We start from the raw sequence: 17,669 nt of genomic DNA on the forward strand, positions 1-17,669 counted from the left end.
ATGTGAACTTTAAAATAATGTGATTTTTTTTTGTATTTGGATGAAAATCTCTGTAAATATCAGGTCCAATTGTCTAATTGTGGTATTTAGCTCTCTAGCCTCCTTGTTGAGTTTCCCTGTGATCTATCTTTCTTAGAGAGTGGTGGGTTAAAGTCGCCCACCAGAATTTTCGAGTCTGTGATTGCTTTTTTAATCTTTTAGAGTGTTTGGTTGACGTATTCAGCACATCTCCCATTCAGGGAATATATGTTTACAATGCTTAGTGGTTCTTTGCCTACCATTCCCTTGAGCATTATATGTCCCTCCTTATCTCTTTTTATGGTTTGCACTTTGAGGTCAATTTTATCTGAGATTAGGATTGCAACCCCTGCTTTTTTTGTATTGCTGTTTTCTTGGTAGGACCTTCTCCAGCCATTGATTCTCAGGCTATTTTTGTTTCTAGCCTTGAGATGTGTCCCCTGTAGGCAGCAGATTGATGGGTTGTGTTTTCTAAGCCAGCGTGCTAGTCTCAGTCTTTTAATGCCTGAGTTCATGCCATTGATCTTCAGGGTTGTAAACTCCATCTGCGGACTCTGTGATGTCACCTTATACTTTTATGTTGGGAGTTTTCCTACTTTCCTTTCTCATTCGTGTGTTATGCGTGTGTGTGTGTATCATTCTTGACTTCTTTCCATCCTTAAGCCAATGCTATCTTGGGGGTCTGTTTTCTCTTTGTTGCCCTCTGGGTGAGGTTGTTCTATGTGGCAGTCTCTTATTTAAACTTAGTGAGTGTTGTTCTTCTGCCCATACTGGGTCAGCAAGGATCTTTTGTTGGGCTGGGTTTCTTCTAACGTATTCTTTGAGTTTTTCCTTGTCTGGGAAGACTCTTCCTTCTCCATCTATCTTGATAGATAATTAGGATAATTCTTGGATTTGCGTTGGTTTTCTTTCAATTTTTAGAATATGTTATTCCACTCTCTCTTCTTCTTCATAGTTTCTGCTGATAGGTCTGAGCATATTTTTATTTGGGAACCTTTATATGTGATTGCTTGTTTTTCCCTAGCTGCTCTCATGATTTTCTCCTTTTCCTCAAAGTTGGATAGTTTAACTATTATGTGCCTTGGTGACTTCTTCTTGGGATTCAGTCTAGCTGGAGTTCTTTCTGCCTTCTGAATGGTTGCCTGGTTTTTATTCACTAAGCTGGGGAAGCTTTCCTCCAAGAATTCTCTCACTATTGTTGCAGATGACTTCTTTGTTGTGTCTTCCTCCGGTAAACCAATAATTCTAATGTTGTTCCGCTTCATAGCACCAGACACAGCTCTTAAGTTTTCTTCAGCTTCTCTGATGATCTTATTAGATTTTTGTTCACGTTTGTTAAAGTCTACTTGGCTGTCCTCCAAGTCACTGATGCGGTTCTCTGATTCCTCAGTTGATTCTCAAGGTCCGTGTTTCTGCTACTGGTTTTTGTTATCTCCTCCCTAAGCTCCTGTATTTTCCTTTGGTGTATGACTTTTATCACCTCTATCATTTCATCCTTTTTCTGTATTGTTTCCCTCATATCCTCTATGACTCCAAGCAGCATTCTGAAATTTTCTTTCTGTGGCAGTTCAATGTCTGCATCTTCTATGTATGTTTTTATGTTGGGGACATCTTCTCACATTACCTTTTGTTTATTCTGTTTTTTCGTTGAGGTCGTTGGGGCTGATGGCTGTTTGTGTTGTGTTGTTTTAGAGGAGCCTGGTGCCATTTTCCAGGGAGTCGAAGAGCACTGGCTTTCTCTGGGAGAGACTTAAAGGAATGCTTCTTTGAACTGCCTACAGCTAATTTTACTATGGGATTAACCTACCACTTTATCCTCCTGTGGCTTCCCTATCAGAAGAATGCCCCAGTAGGCTGTTGGGTTGCTTGCTTTGGTGTTGCGGAGTTTGGGCAGAGGTTCCTGCAACAGTTTGTAATGTTGATGAGTGCTGGCTGAGCTGCATTATGCCCCAGGTACACAGGCAGGAATTCCCCCCACCCACCCCCAAATTGGGCAGATTATCCCCTGAAGAGAAAGAGGGGGGGTTCCCTAGCCTTGGGCTAGGTACACAGGGTGGAGCTCACCTAGCTGGGTGTAGTACAGGTGTAAATGCCCTGAGTCAAAGGGAGTGTTCTGTAGATCAGCAGTGGAGTGTGAGAGAACATGAAAGAGAGAAAGAGCAGGGGAAAAATTAAAAAGTAGGACAGTTTAGACTTCGGGAATATAGGAAGAGAGGGAAACAAAAGCAACTATGTAGCTGAGTCCCACTCCCTGCCAGTGGAGCTGCAAGGGTTTAGTTCCTGCCCTGAGGTATCGTGGCAAGCCTCAGCGGAGAGAAAGCTGCTGAGCAGCCATCAAAGGCCATGGGGGAATAGAGAGCAGAGATGTAAGCAAAAGCAACAATGTAGCTGAATCCCCACCCCTGCCAGGTTTGGGTTTAGTCCCTGCTCAGACATGGTTCGGCAAGCTGTGGTTGTGCTGTGAAAAAGGCCCTGTGCAGCCTTCCAGGGCTGTGGGGGAACAGAGAACATAATTGTTAACAAAAGCAATAATGTAGCTGAACCCCAATCCCTGCCAGTGGAGCTGCAAGGGTCCTGTCCCTGCCCTGAGGCAGGTAGTGGCAAACTGTGGCTGTGTTGAGACCAAGCCACCCTACAGGCTAAAAATGGTCCTGGCTCCAGCAGAGACATGTTGGGGCCAAGGTCAAGCCCCAGCCGGCCTCCACTGAGGAAAGCCAAAAGACCCCAGACCCTCAAAACCCCATGGGTCCGTGCTTGCTTATCTTGATGATGCTCCACATGGGTTCCAGCGGTGTTGAATTTTCCTCTAAGCAACTGTCCTGGGTTGAATTCTGCAGAGTCCCTCTGGTATGTGTTACTCCCTTGTCGTCTTCCCAGTAATCTCGGCTTCAGGTTATTATTGTTTTAAAACCTCCAGCAATATCTAATAACCCCTTCTGCACAGTTTCTCTTTTTATGCCCTGCATATAACTAGACGTCATCACAAGTCTATTGAGTAGGTAAACTTTGCAACCAATAGTGTGCAGGCTACCTTATTGCCTTCCAAGAATAATAAATCATACTTTTATTGTACCAGGTTGGAAAGGTGTGGAAAACTACTTTTGAGCAGATCCTTAACCTCAGTGGGACAAGTCAGTGATTGGCCATTTGATTTCATTTCCCTCCCAAGGAGGCAGTCACCAGGGGCAACTGTGCATAGTATCAACCCACCTGTGATGTGAGTGTGTGAGGACACCTGACAGCGCCTAGAGTGAGACACACCATGACTCAGATCCGGGACCTGGTTAGGTTTCAGGCCTGTGTGAGACAGTATGACCCTAGTGACGAATTCTTTAGGTTGCTGGTTAGAATATTGTTCACAGAAAACTGAATTGTCAGAGCCGGGAGTGAGCAGCTAGCAAGAAAAGTGGGGATTTAGGGGTGAAGCAATGCAATTCATAATCATTTTATGGAAGGAAGAGAAGGTTTAAATTAAAAGATGGTCTCACTTAATGCAGACATATCTCTTAGATCAGTGGTTCTCAACCTTCCTAATGCTGCAACCCTTTAATACAGCTCATATTGTGGTGACCCTGCCCCCCCCCAATACAATTATTTTTGTTTCCACTTCATAACTATAATTTTGCTACTGTTATGAATCGGGTGACCCCTCTGAAAGGGTTGTTTGACCCCCAAAGGGGTCACAACCCACAGGTTGAGAACCGTTGTCTTCAATGGTTTCCAGGGGAAGTTGGTCTACATATCCTTCAGGCAATCTTCCATGAGACTTACACACCTAAAATTTCCTTGAGTGTTGTTGACAGCTGGATGGCAAGGTAGACTGAGGCTATTCTGTGCTGTCTGGCATGGGTGGTATGATAGACTGGTCCATTGAGCTGGACCAGGTGTTGATATCATCTTGTGAAAGCTGCTAGTCAGATAGGGACACATGCCTGTTTCCCACCCTCAACGACAAAGCTCAGTCTATTGGCAATGATGGTTTCATTGGCAATAATCATAAATGAAGAATATAACTTCTTGGTTTAATCCCAAACCACCTTTTAAAAAGCTGGGTCTTCACTTTGTTGGCAGTTGGGAATTACAAAACGACCACTGTAAACACCAGGTTAGAAGCAGTGGTGGTCAGTGGGCAGGATACACAGGGGTGAGTCTGAGTCAGTCTTGCTCATGCACAGCCACCATCCATCTGTCCATGGAGCCCTGTGTGTTTCTGAGATGCTACACAGGTTCCCGTTGGGTTTCCAGACCAAGACGGACTAGGAAGAAAGGCTCGATGACCTTCATCTGAAAGTCAGCCAACAAAAAGCACATGGCTCACCGGATCTGATCCACAACCAGCCACGAGCTGGTGCAGGAATGAACAGCGTTCCTGCAGTTGTGCACGGAGTTGTCATGAGTTGGGGGCTGATTCAATGGGCCAACACCAGAAGTTGAGGAAACTTGTGCCCTAAGCAAGTCCCCCTTACTTCAAGTGGCATTTCTGCTTGAGTTGCGCCTGTGGTGTTATGAAGATGATGATCGTTAGCTAGGCCCACACAAGCATGTTCCTCTTATGACTCATCAGTCCCTGCTGCTCCTTTGCCTCTGCAGCCTTCTCTCCAGCATGGGGTAGCCCCTTGGTTCCTTCGGGAATTCACTTGGAGGGCTTCAGACGTGAACGGAAGGGATCCAGTTTTCAAAGTGCAGAAATGAAGGTGTCAAGAGATAGGGTGGGGGGTGGGAGTGAAAAAGAAAAAGTAAAAATCACAACAGCTTAGGGACACTTCTTTTATTTTTAACTTCTTGTTCCAAAACTTCAAGGATCTCAATGTCAACACAGCAGAAACTTCCATTTGCTGTTCAACCTGAAGCTGTTTTTATATCTTTTTGGCAACAACAACAAAAAAGAAGGGTGATATACTAACACTACAGAATAAAGATGCTAATAATAATGGAGTGAGCTCAGTCCTACAGCCCAAATAAGAGGTGGGGATAATTATACTCTCACATCAAACCATCAACAAGCAAAGTTACTGCCTAGTCAGTCCATGGTGACTCATGGCAGCTTCGTGTATATCACAGTAGAGCTGTGCTCTGTAGAGTTGTCGGTGGCCGGATTTTGGGAACTAGGTTACTGTGTTTCTCTTTCAAGGCATCCCGAGGTGGACTTGACCCACTAACATTTTAATGACAGCCAAGCCCGACAGCTGTTTCTACCAACCATGGACTCCCTCACATCAAAAGCTCTCTACTTCCATTGTGGATGGAAGTCGGATATGACCTCTCCCTGCGAAGGGACCACGGGCAAGTCCGTTAGGACATTGTAGCTGGCCTCCCCGCCAGAGTGAGGAAGCCATTTGAAAGTGGAAAATGGGAGAGAGTAGAGGAGGGAAGAGGAAGGCAGCATTCGCTCAGTAAGTGGCTGTTATTAGACATGCCGGGAAATGAGCCTTCAAGTGAATCTCCTTTGTACTATAGAACACACAGTAGCTTAGGAGTACATTGATAGTCTTAGAGCTAAGCTGTTAAGGACTGGCGGGACACTGTGCACCTGGAAGCCACTGTGCTGGGATGACTTGATTCAGGGAAACTTGTGTAAGAACTGAGCCAAGCTCCTGTATTTTTCATTGATTTATGGCTTTTACCTCTTCTATCATTTCATCCTTTTTCTGTATTGTTTCCCTCATATCCTCTATGGCTCCCAAGTAGCATTCTGAAAATTTCTTTCTGTGGCAGCTCAATGTCTGTTTTCCATATGCATGTCATTATGTTCAGGACATCTTCTGTCATTGCATCGTTTCTCCCATTTTTTGTTGAAGTCATTGGGGCTGATGGCTGTTTGCATTGCGTTGTTTTAGAAGAACCAGGTGCCATTTTCCAGGGAGTCGAAGAGCACTGGCTCTCTCTGGGAGACTTATAGGAATGCTTCTTTGAACTGCCTACAGCTAATTTTACTATGGGATTAACCTACCACTTTATCCTCCTGTAGCTTCCTTCTCAGGGGAGTGACCCAGAAAGGTTGCCTGCTTTGGTGTTGGGGAGGTTGGGCAGAGGTTCCTGGAGCAGCTTGGAGCATTGAGTGTTGGCCGAGTTGCCTTATGCCCCAGGCACACAGGCAGGAATTGCCCAGTAAGAAGTTGAGAAGAGTATCCCCTGGTGGGAGTCAGCAGGGCTTTTCTAAGCCTACCTAGCTACACAGGGTGGAGCTCACCTAGCTGGATGTGGTGCAGTTGTAAATTCCCTAGGCTAAGACGAGTGGTCTGGAGGTTAGCAGTAGAATGTGACAGACCAAGAAAGAGGCAAAGAGGAGACAAAAAAGTTAAAAAGCAAGCCCGTTGAGCCGGAGGATTTTATTGTTTGATCTCCCTGGTCAGCTAGAGTATACTCAAATGTAATTGTCTCTCACAGTCTCTGGGCTGCAGCTCCTGCTGCTTAAAGCTGTCTCTTGCTACAGCAGGTTCTTTGTTATGCTAAAAGCCGCCAGGCCCAGTGCTGTGTTCTGGCATTCCTTAGCTAGGTTGCTTCTTATGCTGATTTATATTAAGGGCCTCACCTTTGTGCTCCTTAGGGCTGAGCACCAGACTTGGGTTTGTTTTAAACCAATAATATACATTTCACCCCTTCCTTTTTTGTTTTTTTGCTTGTGTTGTACTCCGATTTGGGGGCTGTCAGGTTGGCCCCCAGAGGGGGAAATCCTGCTTATTATGGGGGTTATTTCCTTCTCGGCCAATTGGAACTACATTTGCTCCCTGGACTCCCAACTTTCTGCTTCTTTTCTCCCACACCACGATCTTCCTAAGGTAATACAATATTTTTTCTTTTACTCTAAATTATGGCTACCCGCCACCACTCCCCTGGCAGTGGGCTTAAGGCAGCCAACCACGTGGAGAGTTTCAGAGTGAGGTTCCCTCATATCTGGGATTCTGTCCCCTCTTGGGCATATGCCTGCAGAAATCACTATTCCCAGCAAGGGCACAGTTGGGGCCTGCGGGCTCGCCAAAGCTAGAGCTCTTTAAAGCGTTCTTGGTTTGCTTTGTGAGTGGAAATCCCACACAAAAAGGGGTTCAGGAGAAACCCTGGTACCCTAGTTCTAATTTCAGGACTGCACCTCCGTTTCCTTCGCCTTACCTCCTGATTTTCTGGTCTGGCAGCAGGAGCTCCGGAGGGATGAGTCCTATCTGGTCCCCATTTTCTTCCCCCTTCCCAGTGCTAAATCTTTGCAGGAGGAATAAAAGGCCTCATTTTCCTTCCCTGGAGGGGTTTGTGATTTTGAACTGATGATCTTGTGATGAGAAGCACAGTGCATCACCCACTGTGCCACCAGGGCAAACGTTCGATTCATAGTGACCCTATAAGACAGGGTGGAACTACTGCCCAGGGCTTCTGAGACTGGACGCATCGGCTTCCTTCTCTGAGTGGCTGGTGAATTTGACTGTCTTGGGTTTGTGTACAGTTCCCCCAAGAGCACAATTAAGTGTTCTGGAAATCCATTACAGTCCACACAGTAGAATGTATACCTCTGCATAGTCTATAAACCACAGGTAAGCAGTCTCATGGAACAAGTGGTGGGGTTGAAATGCTAGCCTTGCATTAGCAGTCATACAGGTAACTCGTTGACCCACCACCGTTCATTGATTCCTTTTGTGTCAGTCCAAACCAATACTAATGCCCTTGATACCTAGACTCATGGGATATGTGGCACAGGTGTCAGCTGGGCATTCAGATATCTGCCCACATCCATCCTTGGGGTCATCCAGCACCCGTGGCCGCCTCTGAACTAAGGAGCTGCGACAGCAATCTCAGGCAAAATTAATTTCTGATCTCATTCAATCTCTTTTAAAATAGCCTGGTCTTAAGTATGTTGCAGTGTTAACTTCACTGCCTTCTGTTTGTCTCCCTTTTTCCTGACTATAAACAGGAAAGGGGCCTGTTTTATCTGCATATTGATTGCTCCCTCTTGTTTCAATGTGGGATTAGTCACTGGGAGTCCAGTCCTAAGGGTCCTGGGGATGCACACGAGCTGTTTCTCTAAGCTTTCTATTAGCACTCCCTAAATACCAGAGGACATAGAAGGAAACCACTTTGCAAAGTAATTCCCCAGTGTGCATTCAGTTCTCTTAAATAAGTCTTACGTGAGGCTGTTGTTTTTCTAAGTCTGGATCCAGGCTCCCAGAGCTGGAAGCCAAAAGGGAGCCAACGTGTGATCATGTTCACCAATCCCAGCATGGAAGGCACTTCTCCCCAAGGCAGACAGGAGCTCTGCAGAGTGGCAAGCTAACCTGCGGAAAACATCTGTGTGCTCCCTGACATCCATTCATTCCTTTGTTCCACAAATACTCGTTGCACACATCCTCACTTTGTTCTAAGGGAGATACTTTGGTGAACAAAGAGGGGGGCTGGAGATGGACGGGTTCTGTGATGGACTGTGGCTGAATGGGGGCATCCAGGGGACAGTCCCTGGGGCGGCTGCATCTCTGCAGGAAGAGGCTAGCTGAGCCCCCTGTTAGCAACCCCTCGACTAATCACAATAATGGCTTTGGGAATAGAGACTCAGGGCCGGGAGTGGGAAAAATGGGATGGTCCCCCGCAGGAGAGCAGTCACATAATCAAATAGAACCAAAGCATCCCTGTGTTCTAGGGAGCATTCAAGGGGAAAAAATAACAGAGGGAAAGCTGGAAGCACAGGCTGCGTGAAGTGCCAGGAGAGAGCAAAGGGGAGAACCGACTGTCCCCAAGAGCCACTTCATCCTACGCCTCCTCTAACGGCCTTTGGTCTCTCCTTCAGGGGACTACTGGGTTTGAAGCGCAGATTGACAAGTGCTTAGAGCTGGCCGAGTACTTATACAATATCATCAAAAACCGAGAAGGATACGAAATGGTGTTTGATGGAAAGGTACGTATTTGTTTCCTTTTAAATAACTTTATTATAAATCATTTCATTGGGGGCTCATACAATTCTTATCATTATCCATACATACATCCATGTGGCAAGAGCATATGTACATTTGTTGCCATCGTCATTCTCATAACATTTGCCTTCCACTTGAGCCCTTAATATCAGCTGCTCTTTTACCCCTCCCTCCCTACACCCCCCACCTCATGAACCCTTCATCATTCATAAATTTTGTCATATATTACACTGTCCGACGTCTCCCCCTGCCCTCTTCTCTGCTGTCCATCCCCCAGGGAGAAGGCTATACGTAGATTCTTGTAATCAGTTCCCCCTTTCTACCCCACATTCTCTCCACCCTCCAGGCATTGCCATTCTCACCACTGGTCCTGAAGGAGTTATCTGTCCTGGATTCCCTGGGTTTCCAGTTGCTCTCTGTGCCTATGTACATCCTCTGGTCTAGCCAGATTTGTAAGGTAGAATTGGTATCATGATAGTGGGGGGGGGGGGAGGAAGTAATTAAGAACTAGAGGAAAGTTATGTTTCTTCGTAGCTAACCTGTACCCTGCCTGGCTCATCTCCTCCCCACAACCCTTCAGTAAAGGGGTGTACAGTTGGCTGCCGATGGGCTTTAAGTCTCCACTCTGTACTCACACATTTACCATATGATTTTTTGTTCCTTGATGCTTGATACCTGGTCCCTTCGACAGCTCGTGATCGCACAGGCTCGTGTGCTTCTTCCATGTTGGCTTTTTTGATTCCGAGCTAGATGGCCACTTGTTTTCCTTCCAGCCTTTAAGACCCCGGAAGCTATATCTTTTGAGAGCCAGGCACCATTAGCTTTCTTCACCACATTTGCTTATGCATGTTTTTCTTCAGCAATCGTGTCGGGAAGGTGTGCATCCTGGAACACCAATTTAATAGAACAAAGTGTTCTTGCATTGAGTAAGTGCTTGAGTGGAGGCCCAATGTCCATCTGCTGCCTTAATACTAAACCTATAAATATATGCACATAGATCTGTTTCTCTATACTCATATAAATATATTTACATATGTACATTCCAGTATTTGGACCTCTATAAATACCCTTTGTCACCTAGTTCTCTCCTCCATTTCCTTTTCCTTTCCTCTTGTCCCACTATCATGCTCAGCCTTCATTTGGGTTTCAGTGATTTCTCTCTGTTACCTTGCCCTTGCTGAATCCCTACCAGGCCTCTCACACCATCCTTGCCACTGATTTTGGATCACTTGTTGCTCCCTTGTCCCTGGGTTGGTCCCATTGTTTTCTCCTCCAGACTATCTTATCTGGATAGATCTGTAGAGATAATAAGAAAAGGTACGTATTCTGATGTCCACCATCCCCAAAGAGTTCAGTCCTTTCCCATGTTTACCATTGTATGTTTGTTTGAATGTAAATAAGTTCCAGGCAAGCGAGGACATGATGGAGTGGGAGGAAACTGTAAGTGCTGGACTAGAGTAAACACCCAGTGTCATCACAACTCCCTAGACAATCACGGATTTAAAAGGAGACATGGTTTCTGACCCTGCCAGAGGCAGAGATGTGAAATGTCCTTTGAATGTGCACGGTGACAGGTTGGGGCTGGCTGTGAACCTACTTTCCTCTCTGTAGCCTCAGCACACCAACGTCTGCTTCTGGTATATCCCTCCGAGTTTGCGTACCCTGGAAGACAACGAGGAAAGAATGAGTCGCCTCTCCAAGGTAAGAGATGCAGGTGTACTGGGCTGTTCACGGTCACATGCGGATGTTGAGAATTCCCACATCGTGCTTTGGGGGCGTCCGCAGAACCAGTAGATCGTGGTGAACGTTTAAGGACTTCCATCTGCTTCTCTCTTTTAGGAGAGAGAGTTTATAAAGGTCTTAAAGCAAGCAATTAAAAGGATAGCCTTAATTAGCACCCCACCCCCACCCCCACCCCCAAATAGCAAAAGCCAGTGAAGCTGAAGGATCTACTTAGCGAACCTGGTCAGGGTTACCACCTAGAAGACAGTGGCAAACTGCTGCCCCCGATGGACAGGACTGACACAGACCTTCCTGTGGTGTCTTTGGAGCTGTGGTAACCCCAGAGCAATGAGCAGCAATAAAAACTGCCATCATTCATAGAGTGCCAGTTAAAACCAGCTCTGCTGGATTAAGTAGAGGCTGCTATCTGTCTGCAAGTTTAGGCCGTTTAAACTCGCCGGCACTTCCGTGGAAGCAAGACTAAGCTGTGCGGCTCCTATACCAATGTGCTCTCTCCTGCTCCCGCCATCCACACAGCCGCGAACTCTGCTTCCCAGCCTCTGTTAAAGACGGATGCAAGCAGGAGCTGTCTCCCCCTGTGCTGCAGGAGGAAGACACTAGGGTCTGTCTGTCATATGCATTTGGACCTCTGAGCTTTGTCTACTTTTGCCTTCCACTGAGCAGAAAGCAAGGAAGTGAAGGCTTGCCTTCTCGGGTCCCTGGTGTCTCAAGGAGAGTTCTGTGGCCTTTCCCAGCCAGTTAGGGATCTTGGCCTTCGCTCTGAACCTTATGACCTTGTCCGTTTCTGTGAACAGAAAAACCTTACCAACCTGTCCTATGGCTTGAGAATTTTGTTGGGAAACACTCATCGTTCTCTTGGTTTGGGAATGGCCTGGAAAGAACTCTGCACGTTCTCCTTGCATCCATGTGTTTGACAGGAGGGAGATGGGGTGTGGTCGTGTTGGGAATTTCGGAGAGGTGGTTCATTCCAGGATGTCGAGCCCCAGATGCAGGAGGAAGGGGAGATTTTAGAAGTTGGTTGATGCTGAAAAAGAGAAATTAAAAAGGCTGTTATTCCTGGGTGGAGCAAGTGGTTTGCACTTGACTATTAGCCTAAAGGTTGGTTGTTCTAACCTACCCGTCGGCAAGTCAGAAGCCCTGGCAACTTGCTCTGTAAAGAACACAGTGCTACCTACTTACTAGCACACAAGGTCACCGTGAGTCAGAATTGACTTTCAGTGTTCGCATCAGGAACTTGAAGCTTAAGAAGAGCTTTCAAGGGGTCAGCAGTGGATATAAAAGGGAATAGTATGTTTGACCCCGTGTTTAAAGAGACTCTTTAAAGTTTAAGTTTATCAAGTAGATCGGAGGAATCTAATGAAATTTTAACATTTTAAAATTTATAGTTATTCCTGATTTTACCCCTTTTCAAGAATGTATCTCAGGTTCCAACAGTTAAATGCAAATTATTTTTCTAATACGTAGTGAGAATGTGCAATATGTGGTACATTGTAAGCTTATTTTACAATGCTTTCATCTGCGCTTTCTTGGGAGGAGACCAAACTGGCTAGATTCAAATGACTGAAGAGTTTCATAACTATTGTTTTTAAAAAATTGGAAAAAACTAACAGCCCAAGGGAGAAAAAGATATCCCTTTAAGACAGCCCCCAGAACTCTTACTGATTATCCCTTTAGGGAATTTGTCAATAGGCAGCCTTTCTCTGCTCCAATTGACTTTCAGCAAAGCTAAGCACATAACTGGGGGCAGGCGATCGATTGTGAAGGAAAAGCAGTGTATTCATCAGGGTATTCAGAATCTTATTTTTCCTTCCTTGCAATTCATGATTACGCAATTAAGTAGATATTCCAAGCTCCTGCCAATTGTAGTTCATCAGCATTTTCTGGAAAGTCCTATATATTTAGACATCCTTAAGTTTTGCCAATCCAACTAACTTAAAAGAACTCAGGGAGATTCACTCTCACTTCCAGCATTGTCTGATTGAGATGATGGCTGTTAATGTGAGTCTTTTGAACTTGGATTTCATTCATCTTCAGAGTTGAGGGTGAGCTCCTTCAATGTCCATGGCATTCCTATGCGCACTGGCTTAGATTGCCCATGAAAAGCAAATCAGAGTTTAATTCCCTGCAGAAAGCATTTTTGTCATGATATATTAATAAAACGACGGAGAATTTGGGTGGTTTTGCCCCCTTTAGTTGCTGCAGACATGTGGATTTAGAATTCCTTGTCTAATGGGAGGTTTTGCATGCCAGGAGCACCCAGGGTTGCCACGTATCTATCACAGGCCAATGGCACGAGTAAATGCCATAGGCTGAGCCCCCCGTATCCCACAAGATACATCTGCAGGGCAGAATCCTAGAGTTGAAAGATTGCTAAGGCTTTTTTCTATTTCCATCATCTGGAGTGGGCATGTATTTGAACCCTTGGGCAAAAGGACCAACCTGAAAGAAGTGCTTCTCTGCAGTCCCTCTCTACTCCTCGGTACGTCTAGGCGAAATCTGAATCTTCTCAGAGGTCGACCATTTCTGGTTGTGTATTTTCAGCAACGAAATCAAAAGACCAGATGTTAGATTTGCAAACACCGATCATAAGTTATTTGTGGGCAGATCACATATAAAATTAGGTCTAATTCAAAGGCGTGCCTCTTTTTAGGTAGCGGTTCTTAACATGCTGTTTTTAGTAGATGCTCAGGACTCAGGAAACCCTCAGGAGACCAGAGGCACTTATAGAATCTCATGTGGGGATGGGATTCTGCGAGGTTGGTGGTGCATAACATCAGTGTGTCTTCAGCCTTTGAGATGCAACAGAAGCCATTTAGGGACAGAAGCTAGAGAGCAGGGATACCTCCAAGGGCTACCAAGAAGGAAGGGTTTTGTCCCCAAGCAAACAGAGTAAACCTTTCTCTAGAGCTGGCACTCCAAATTCAGGCTTCTAGTCTCCAAAACTTGAGAAAATAAATTTCCATGTACTAAACCACCAACTCAGGGGGATTCTGTTATAGCAGAATTAAGACATCAAACAGGTGCTGGTAAAAGAAATACAAGATCACTTGTCCTCAAGAAGATTACCAAAAAGTGTATTTGCTCATTTGTAAGAGAACATCAGGGAATTGGGAAATAGTCAGAATCTGTGGGTAAGGATCATGTTGTTATGCTAATGGATTGAGAAGTTGAAGACTCATGTGCTTCTGGTAGGTCCTTGGTGTGCTTGTAAGATGTAACTGGAAAGAGAAGAGGAATTCTAAGCAAAGGGAGCAAATGTGACATGGGAGAAGTGATAAGTGTAAAAAGACAAAGAACTGTGGGACATTTATGGTGTAGTGGATCAATCGATGTCGTCTGAGTTGGAGATTCATTTTAGTAAGCAGTGGAAGGCAAGTCGTCAGAGCTCAGGAGCTTGGCCTTGATTTCATAAACAAGAGAGACTATGCTGAGCAAATCCAAGATGCTGGACTACAAGAATAATGTACGGTAAAGATTAGAGGAATGCTCATTAACAATGTGTGGCATGCAGATTTCACAACCTGGCTTTCTTCAAGTGAGGAGGACTTGAAGCACTTACCGCTAAAGATCAAAGGCTCAATCCTTCATTATGCGTTAGCACTCATTGTCAAACTCAAAAATCCTCACAACAGAACCAGTAGAAAACGATAAATAGAAAAAGCATCAAAGTTGCCAAAGATTTCATTTTACTTGGATCTACAATCAACACATGGAGACGGGAGTGAAGAAATCAAGTGACGTGTTACAAGTTTGCTGCAAAGACCTCTTGAGAGTCTTAAAAAGCAACGCTTGAGGACTAAGGTACGTTGAATAGACCCAACCTGTCTATTTTCAATAATCTCAAGTGCAAGGGAAAGCGGGGCAGTGAATAAGGCAGACCAAAGCAGAATTATACTTTGCAGATGTATTTGAATTGTAGAGCTGATGAAGACTGCTGAATGTGTCCATGATGAACAATCATACAGAGAATAGTGAGACCTCAACTCTCCTACTTTGGACCTGTTATCAGGAGGGATCAATCCTTGTCTTAGTTATCGAGTGCTGCCATGACAGAAATAACTCAAGTAGATGGCTTTAAAAGCACACAGTTATATTTCACATTTAGGAAATTAGAAGTCAGAATTCAGGGCACAGGCTCTAAGAGAAGATCCTCTTCTCATTTCCACATCAATGTTCCTTATAAAACTCCTCATGCCTTCCCCGGAGCCTAGGAGGTGTTCCGTGCAGGCCTCGGGAGTCTACAGGAAGTGTTCTGCTCCCAGTGCTCTCTTGGTATTAGGGAGATCCTCCCCACTCTGGTCATGCCTTTCTCCTTTTATCCCTTGTGAGATGGGCAAGAGCGTGACTTGAGTGCTGGGTAGGACCTCGGGTCGTGCTATCCTGTAAGGTGGTGACTCAAGATACAGCCCACATTGGCCCTGCTAGGGTTTCTATACAACAGACCATGGAATGGAGGGTAATGATATCAGATCATAAAGTAGAGAATCACACAATCCTGGAAACTATGACCTAGCTAAATTGACACACATACTGGGTGGGCTAGCAGGAGTGGAGGGTAGGGGGACGACGACACAATTCAGTCCATGGCATTGGGTAAAGTGGAGGAACAACAAGAAAAAGGCCCTCAACAGAATGAACTGGCAAACATCAACCACAGTGGCGCAGGCATCAACAATTGTGAGGATGGCGAAGGACCTAGCAGTGCTCAGTCAGTTGGACACAGGGTCAGCATGAGCTGGACTCTACTTTGATAGTCCTAACAAAACCCAAACCTAACTATTAGTCTGGAAAATATGTGGGAAAACGTATCTGCAATATACTTCTAGGTGTTTAGCCCTTTGAGGTATCATCTTATAGAATGAATCAACACAAAGAATGAGATGAAACTTGAGATCTCAAGAAAGTGGCCGAAAGTCTACGTATTTCCCCATATCTCTTGATGTTGAGGCTTACCTCTTGGTAACGATTCTCTGAACTGTGCTTTGTTTCCAATGCTTTTGGACTCTCCGTGTCATTACAACTGTTGAAAATAAAAAGTAGAACACCACTAAATATTGTAATGCTAAACCATTTAACTCTGTAACCATTTTCCCAAACCACTGACTGGAAAATAAACGAATATGGTGACAAGCTCCTCATAAGCATGAGACCACCGATAGTCTGCGCTGTGTTATTCCTCTTATTTTCTTTAAGATCGGAAGGAAATGGGCAGGTAGTTCTGTCCAGGGACAACAAACTACTGTGATTTGAGGGCCTTGTTTAAAACTGAAATGTCTTCTTGGTATTGGACCCTTCACATAAGTGGAAAACAGTCACCAATGATCTGATCTCTCCCTCAGGTGGCGCCAGTGATAAAAGCCAGAATGATGGAGTATGGGACCACAATGGTCAGCTACCAGCCCTTAGGAGACAAAGTCAACTTCTTCCGCATGGTGATCTCAAACCCTGCAGCGACTCATCAAGACATTGACTTCCTGATTGAAGAAATAGAACGCCTTGGACAAGATTTATAATAACGTACGCTCACTAAGCTGTTTTAATTCTCTAGGTAGACAATTAAGTTGTCACAAAATGTGTGAATGTATTTGTAGTTTGTTCCAAAGTAAATCTATTTCTATATTGTGGTGTCAAAGTAGAGTAGAGTTTAAACAAAAAACATTGCTCCTTTTAAAAATCCTTTCTTAAGTTTAGAATACCTTTCTAGTACTTAGTGACAAAAGGCTGTGTGTGTTCTGATCATTTAGGAAAAGCTTCAACTTGTTACAAATATGTCCCTTACTTTGAGTGTAGTATGCAAATCAAACTTTATTTTCACATCCAAGTAGTAGGATTGAATGGTGTCAAACTATCCCCTGAATCATAAGCGGTTCTTTGGGGGTACAGTGAAAAGGATAAAGTAAATATAAAATATATATTGACAAATAAAAACTCTTGCCTTTTTCATAGTATTAGAAAAAAATTTCTAATTTACCTATAGCAACATTTCAAGTGTATTTAAATACATATAATTTTACAAGCAGGAAATATATATATTAAAAAAGAAATCCTATTTTGTAACATATAGATTTTTATTTTGTATGGGTTATACAAACTGCAGGGGCAGATATAAAAACTAATCCAGATTTTATTTTATTTTGGTTTAATGGAAACAAAGTTATTTTGAAACATAGGTAGGCCCACAAAATTATGAAAAGGTGTGAAGCCTTCTTTCTGTACATGGTATGAGTTATCCCTCCTCTAAAGGGGGTATCTCAAAGGAAACAGAAGAATACTACAAGCTCTCAAAATGGTTGGTCAGTTCAGTTATACTCAATAATAAGATTCTCTTCCCATTGAAACTGTCCACCCTGTGAACTCTTAGCAGACCTACCAGTAAGAGTAACAAGCAAAATGACAGATTAAATTCGGCTGACCTTCTCTGGTCTGCTTTCCAACTTGTCCTCTTTTCAACAGAAAGTTGATGCTGGCTCTTGAGTCATCTTCCTCAACAATATGCTTTTTATTAGGTCAGTTGAGTTACTAAAGAAACCAAAAATTAAATTTAATCAGCCAGAGTAAAGAAAAAAGCAGGCTCCCTGAATGTGGGGAGCCTAGAAAATTAAACTTGACCTCAGGAGGCAGGATCCCTGTGTGAGAAGGACAACATCAATCCCTCCCCTCCCCATTCTGACCCACAAAAGTCTCTCTTGCCAGGCTCTCTATGGCTGGGGCTACATATAATGACCTGCGATTCCATGGGTGTGTTCTCCTCCCATGAAAGGAGCTCCTTTGCCCTTGGTTTGGAAAATCACCTTACCTTCTTTTTTTCTGTTTCCTTTTAAGATCCAAAGTGACCAGAATCTGCAGAAATAATCAGATCCTTAGAACTCAAAATAACATTTAAAAAAATATCTCCCCCACCCCGGCAAAGTTGGTAGTGAGACATTAGCTAGCAAAGCACAGTTCTGACTCATAGAGACCCTACAGGGCCAAAGAGAACTCAATCTTTATGGGAGCAGAGCACCCCATCTTTCTCAGCTA

At 44.4% G+C, this 17,669-nt stretch overlaps 1 protein-coding gene and 1 long non-coding RNA gene across 2 annotated transcripts in view; one reads left to right on the plus strand and one right to left on the minus strand.

Annotated features, from left to right (window-relative positions):
* The window catches only part of GAD2 (glutamate decarboxylase 2), an 89,325-nt gene extending 73,163 nt beyond the window's left edge, over window positions 1–16,162 (plus strand). The window contains exons 14-16 of the mRNA XM_075553197.1: window positions 8,783–8,890; window positions 10,518–10,607; window positions 15,989–16,162. Of these exons, the coding sequence (XP_075409312.1) occupies window positions 8,783–8,890; window positions 10,518–10,607; window positions 15,989–16,162 (372 nt within the window). The remainder of the gene's footprint in view (window positions 1–8,782; window positions 8,891–10,517; window positions 10,608–15,988) is intronic.
* LOC142451345 (uncharacterized) lies at window positions 9,239–17,151 on the minus strand. The gene is made up of 5 exons (XR_012784988.1): window positions 17,063–17,151; window positions 15,603–15,669; window positions 13,089–13,172; window positions 11,459–11,673; window positions 9,239–10,568 (listed from the first exon to the last, which is right to left on the minus strand). It is a non-coding gene; the product is annotated as an uncharacterized LOC142451345 (long non-coding RNA).
* Window positions 17,152–17,669: the final 518 nt, after the last annotated feature.

Source organism: Tenrec ecaudatus, chromosome 6 (genome assembly GCF_050624435.1).
Source record: "Tenrec ecaudatus isolate mTenEca1 chromosome 6, mTenEca1.hap1, whole genome shotgun sequence".
Taxonomy (NCBI): Eukaryota; Metazoa; Chordata; class Mammalia; order Afrosoricida; family Tenrecidae; genus Tenrec; species Tenrec ecaudatus.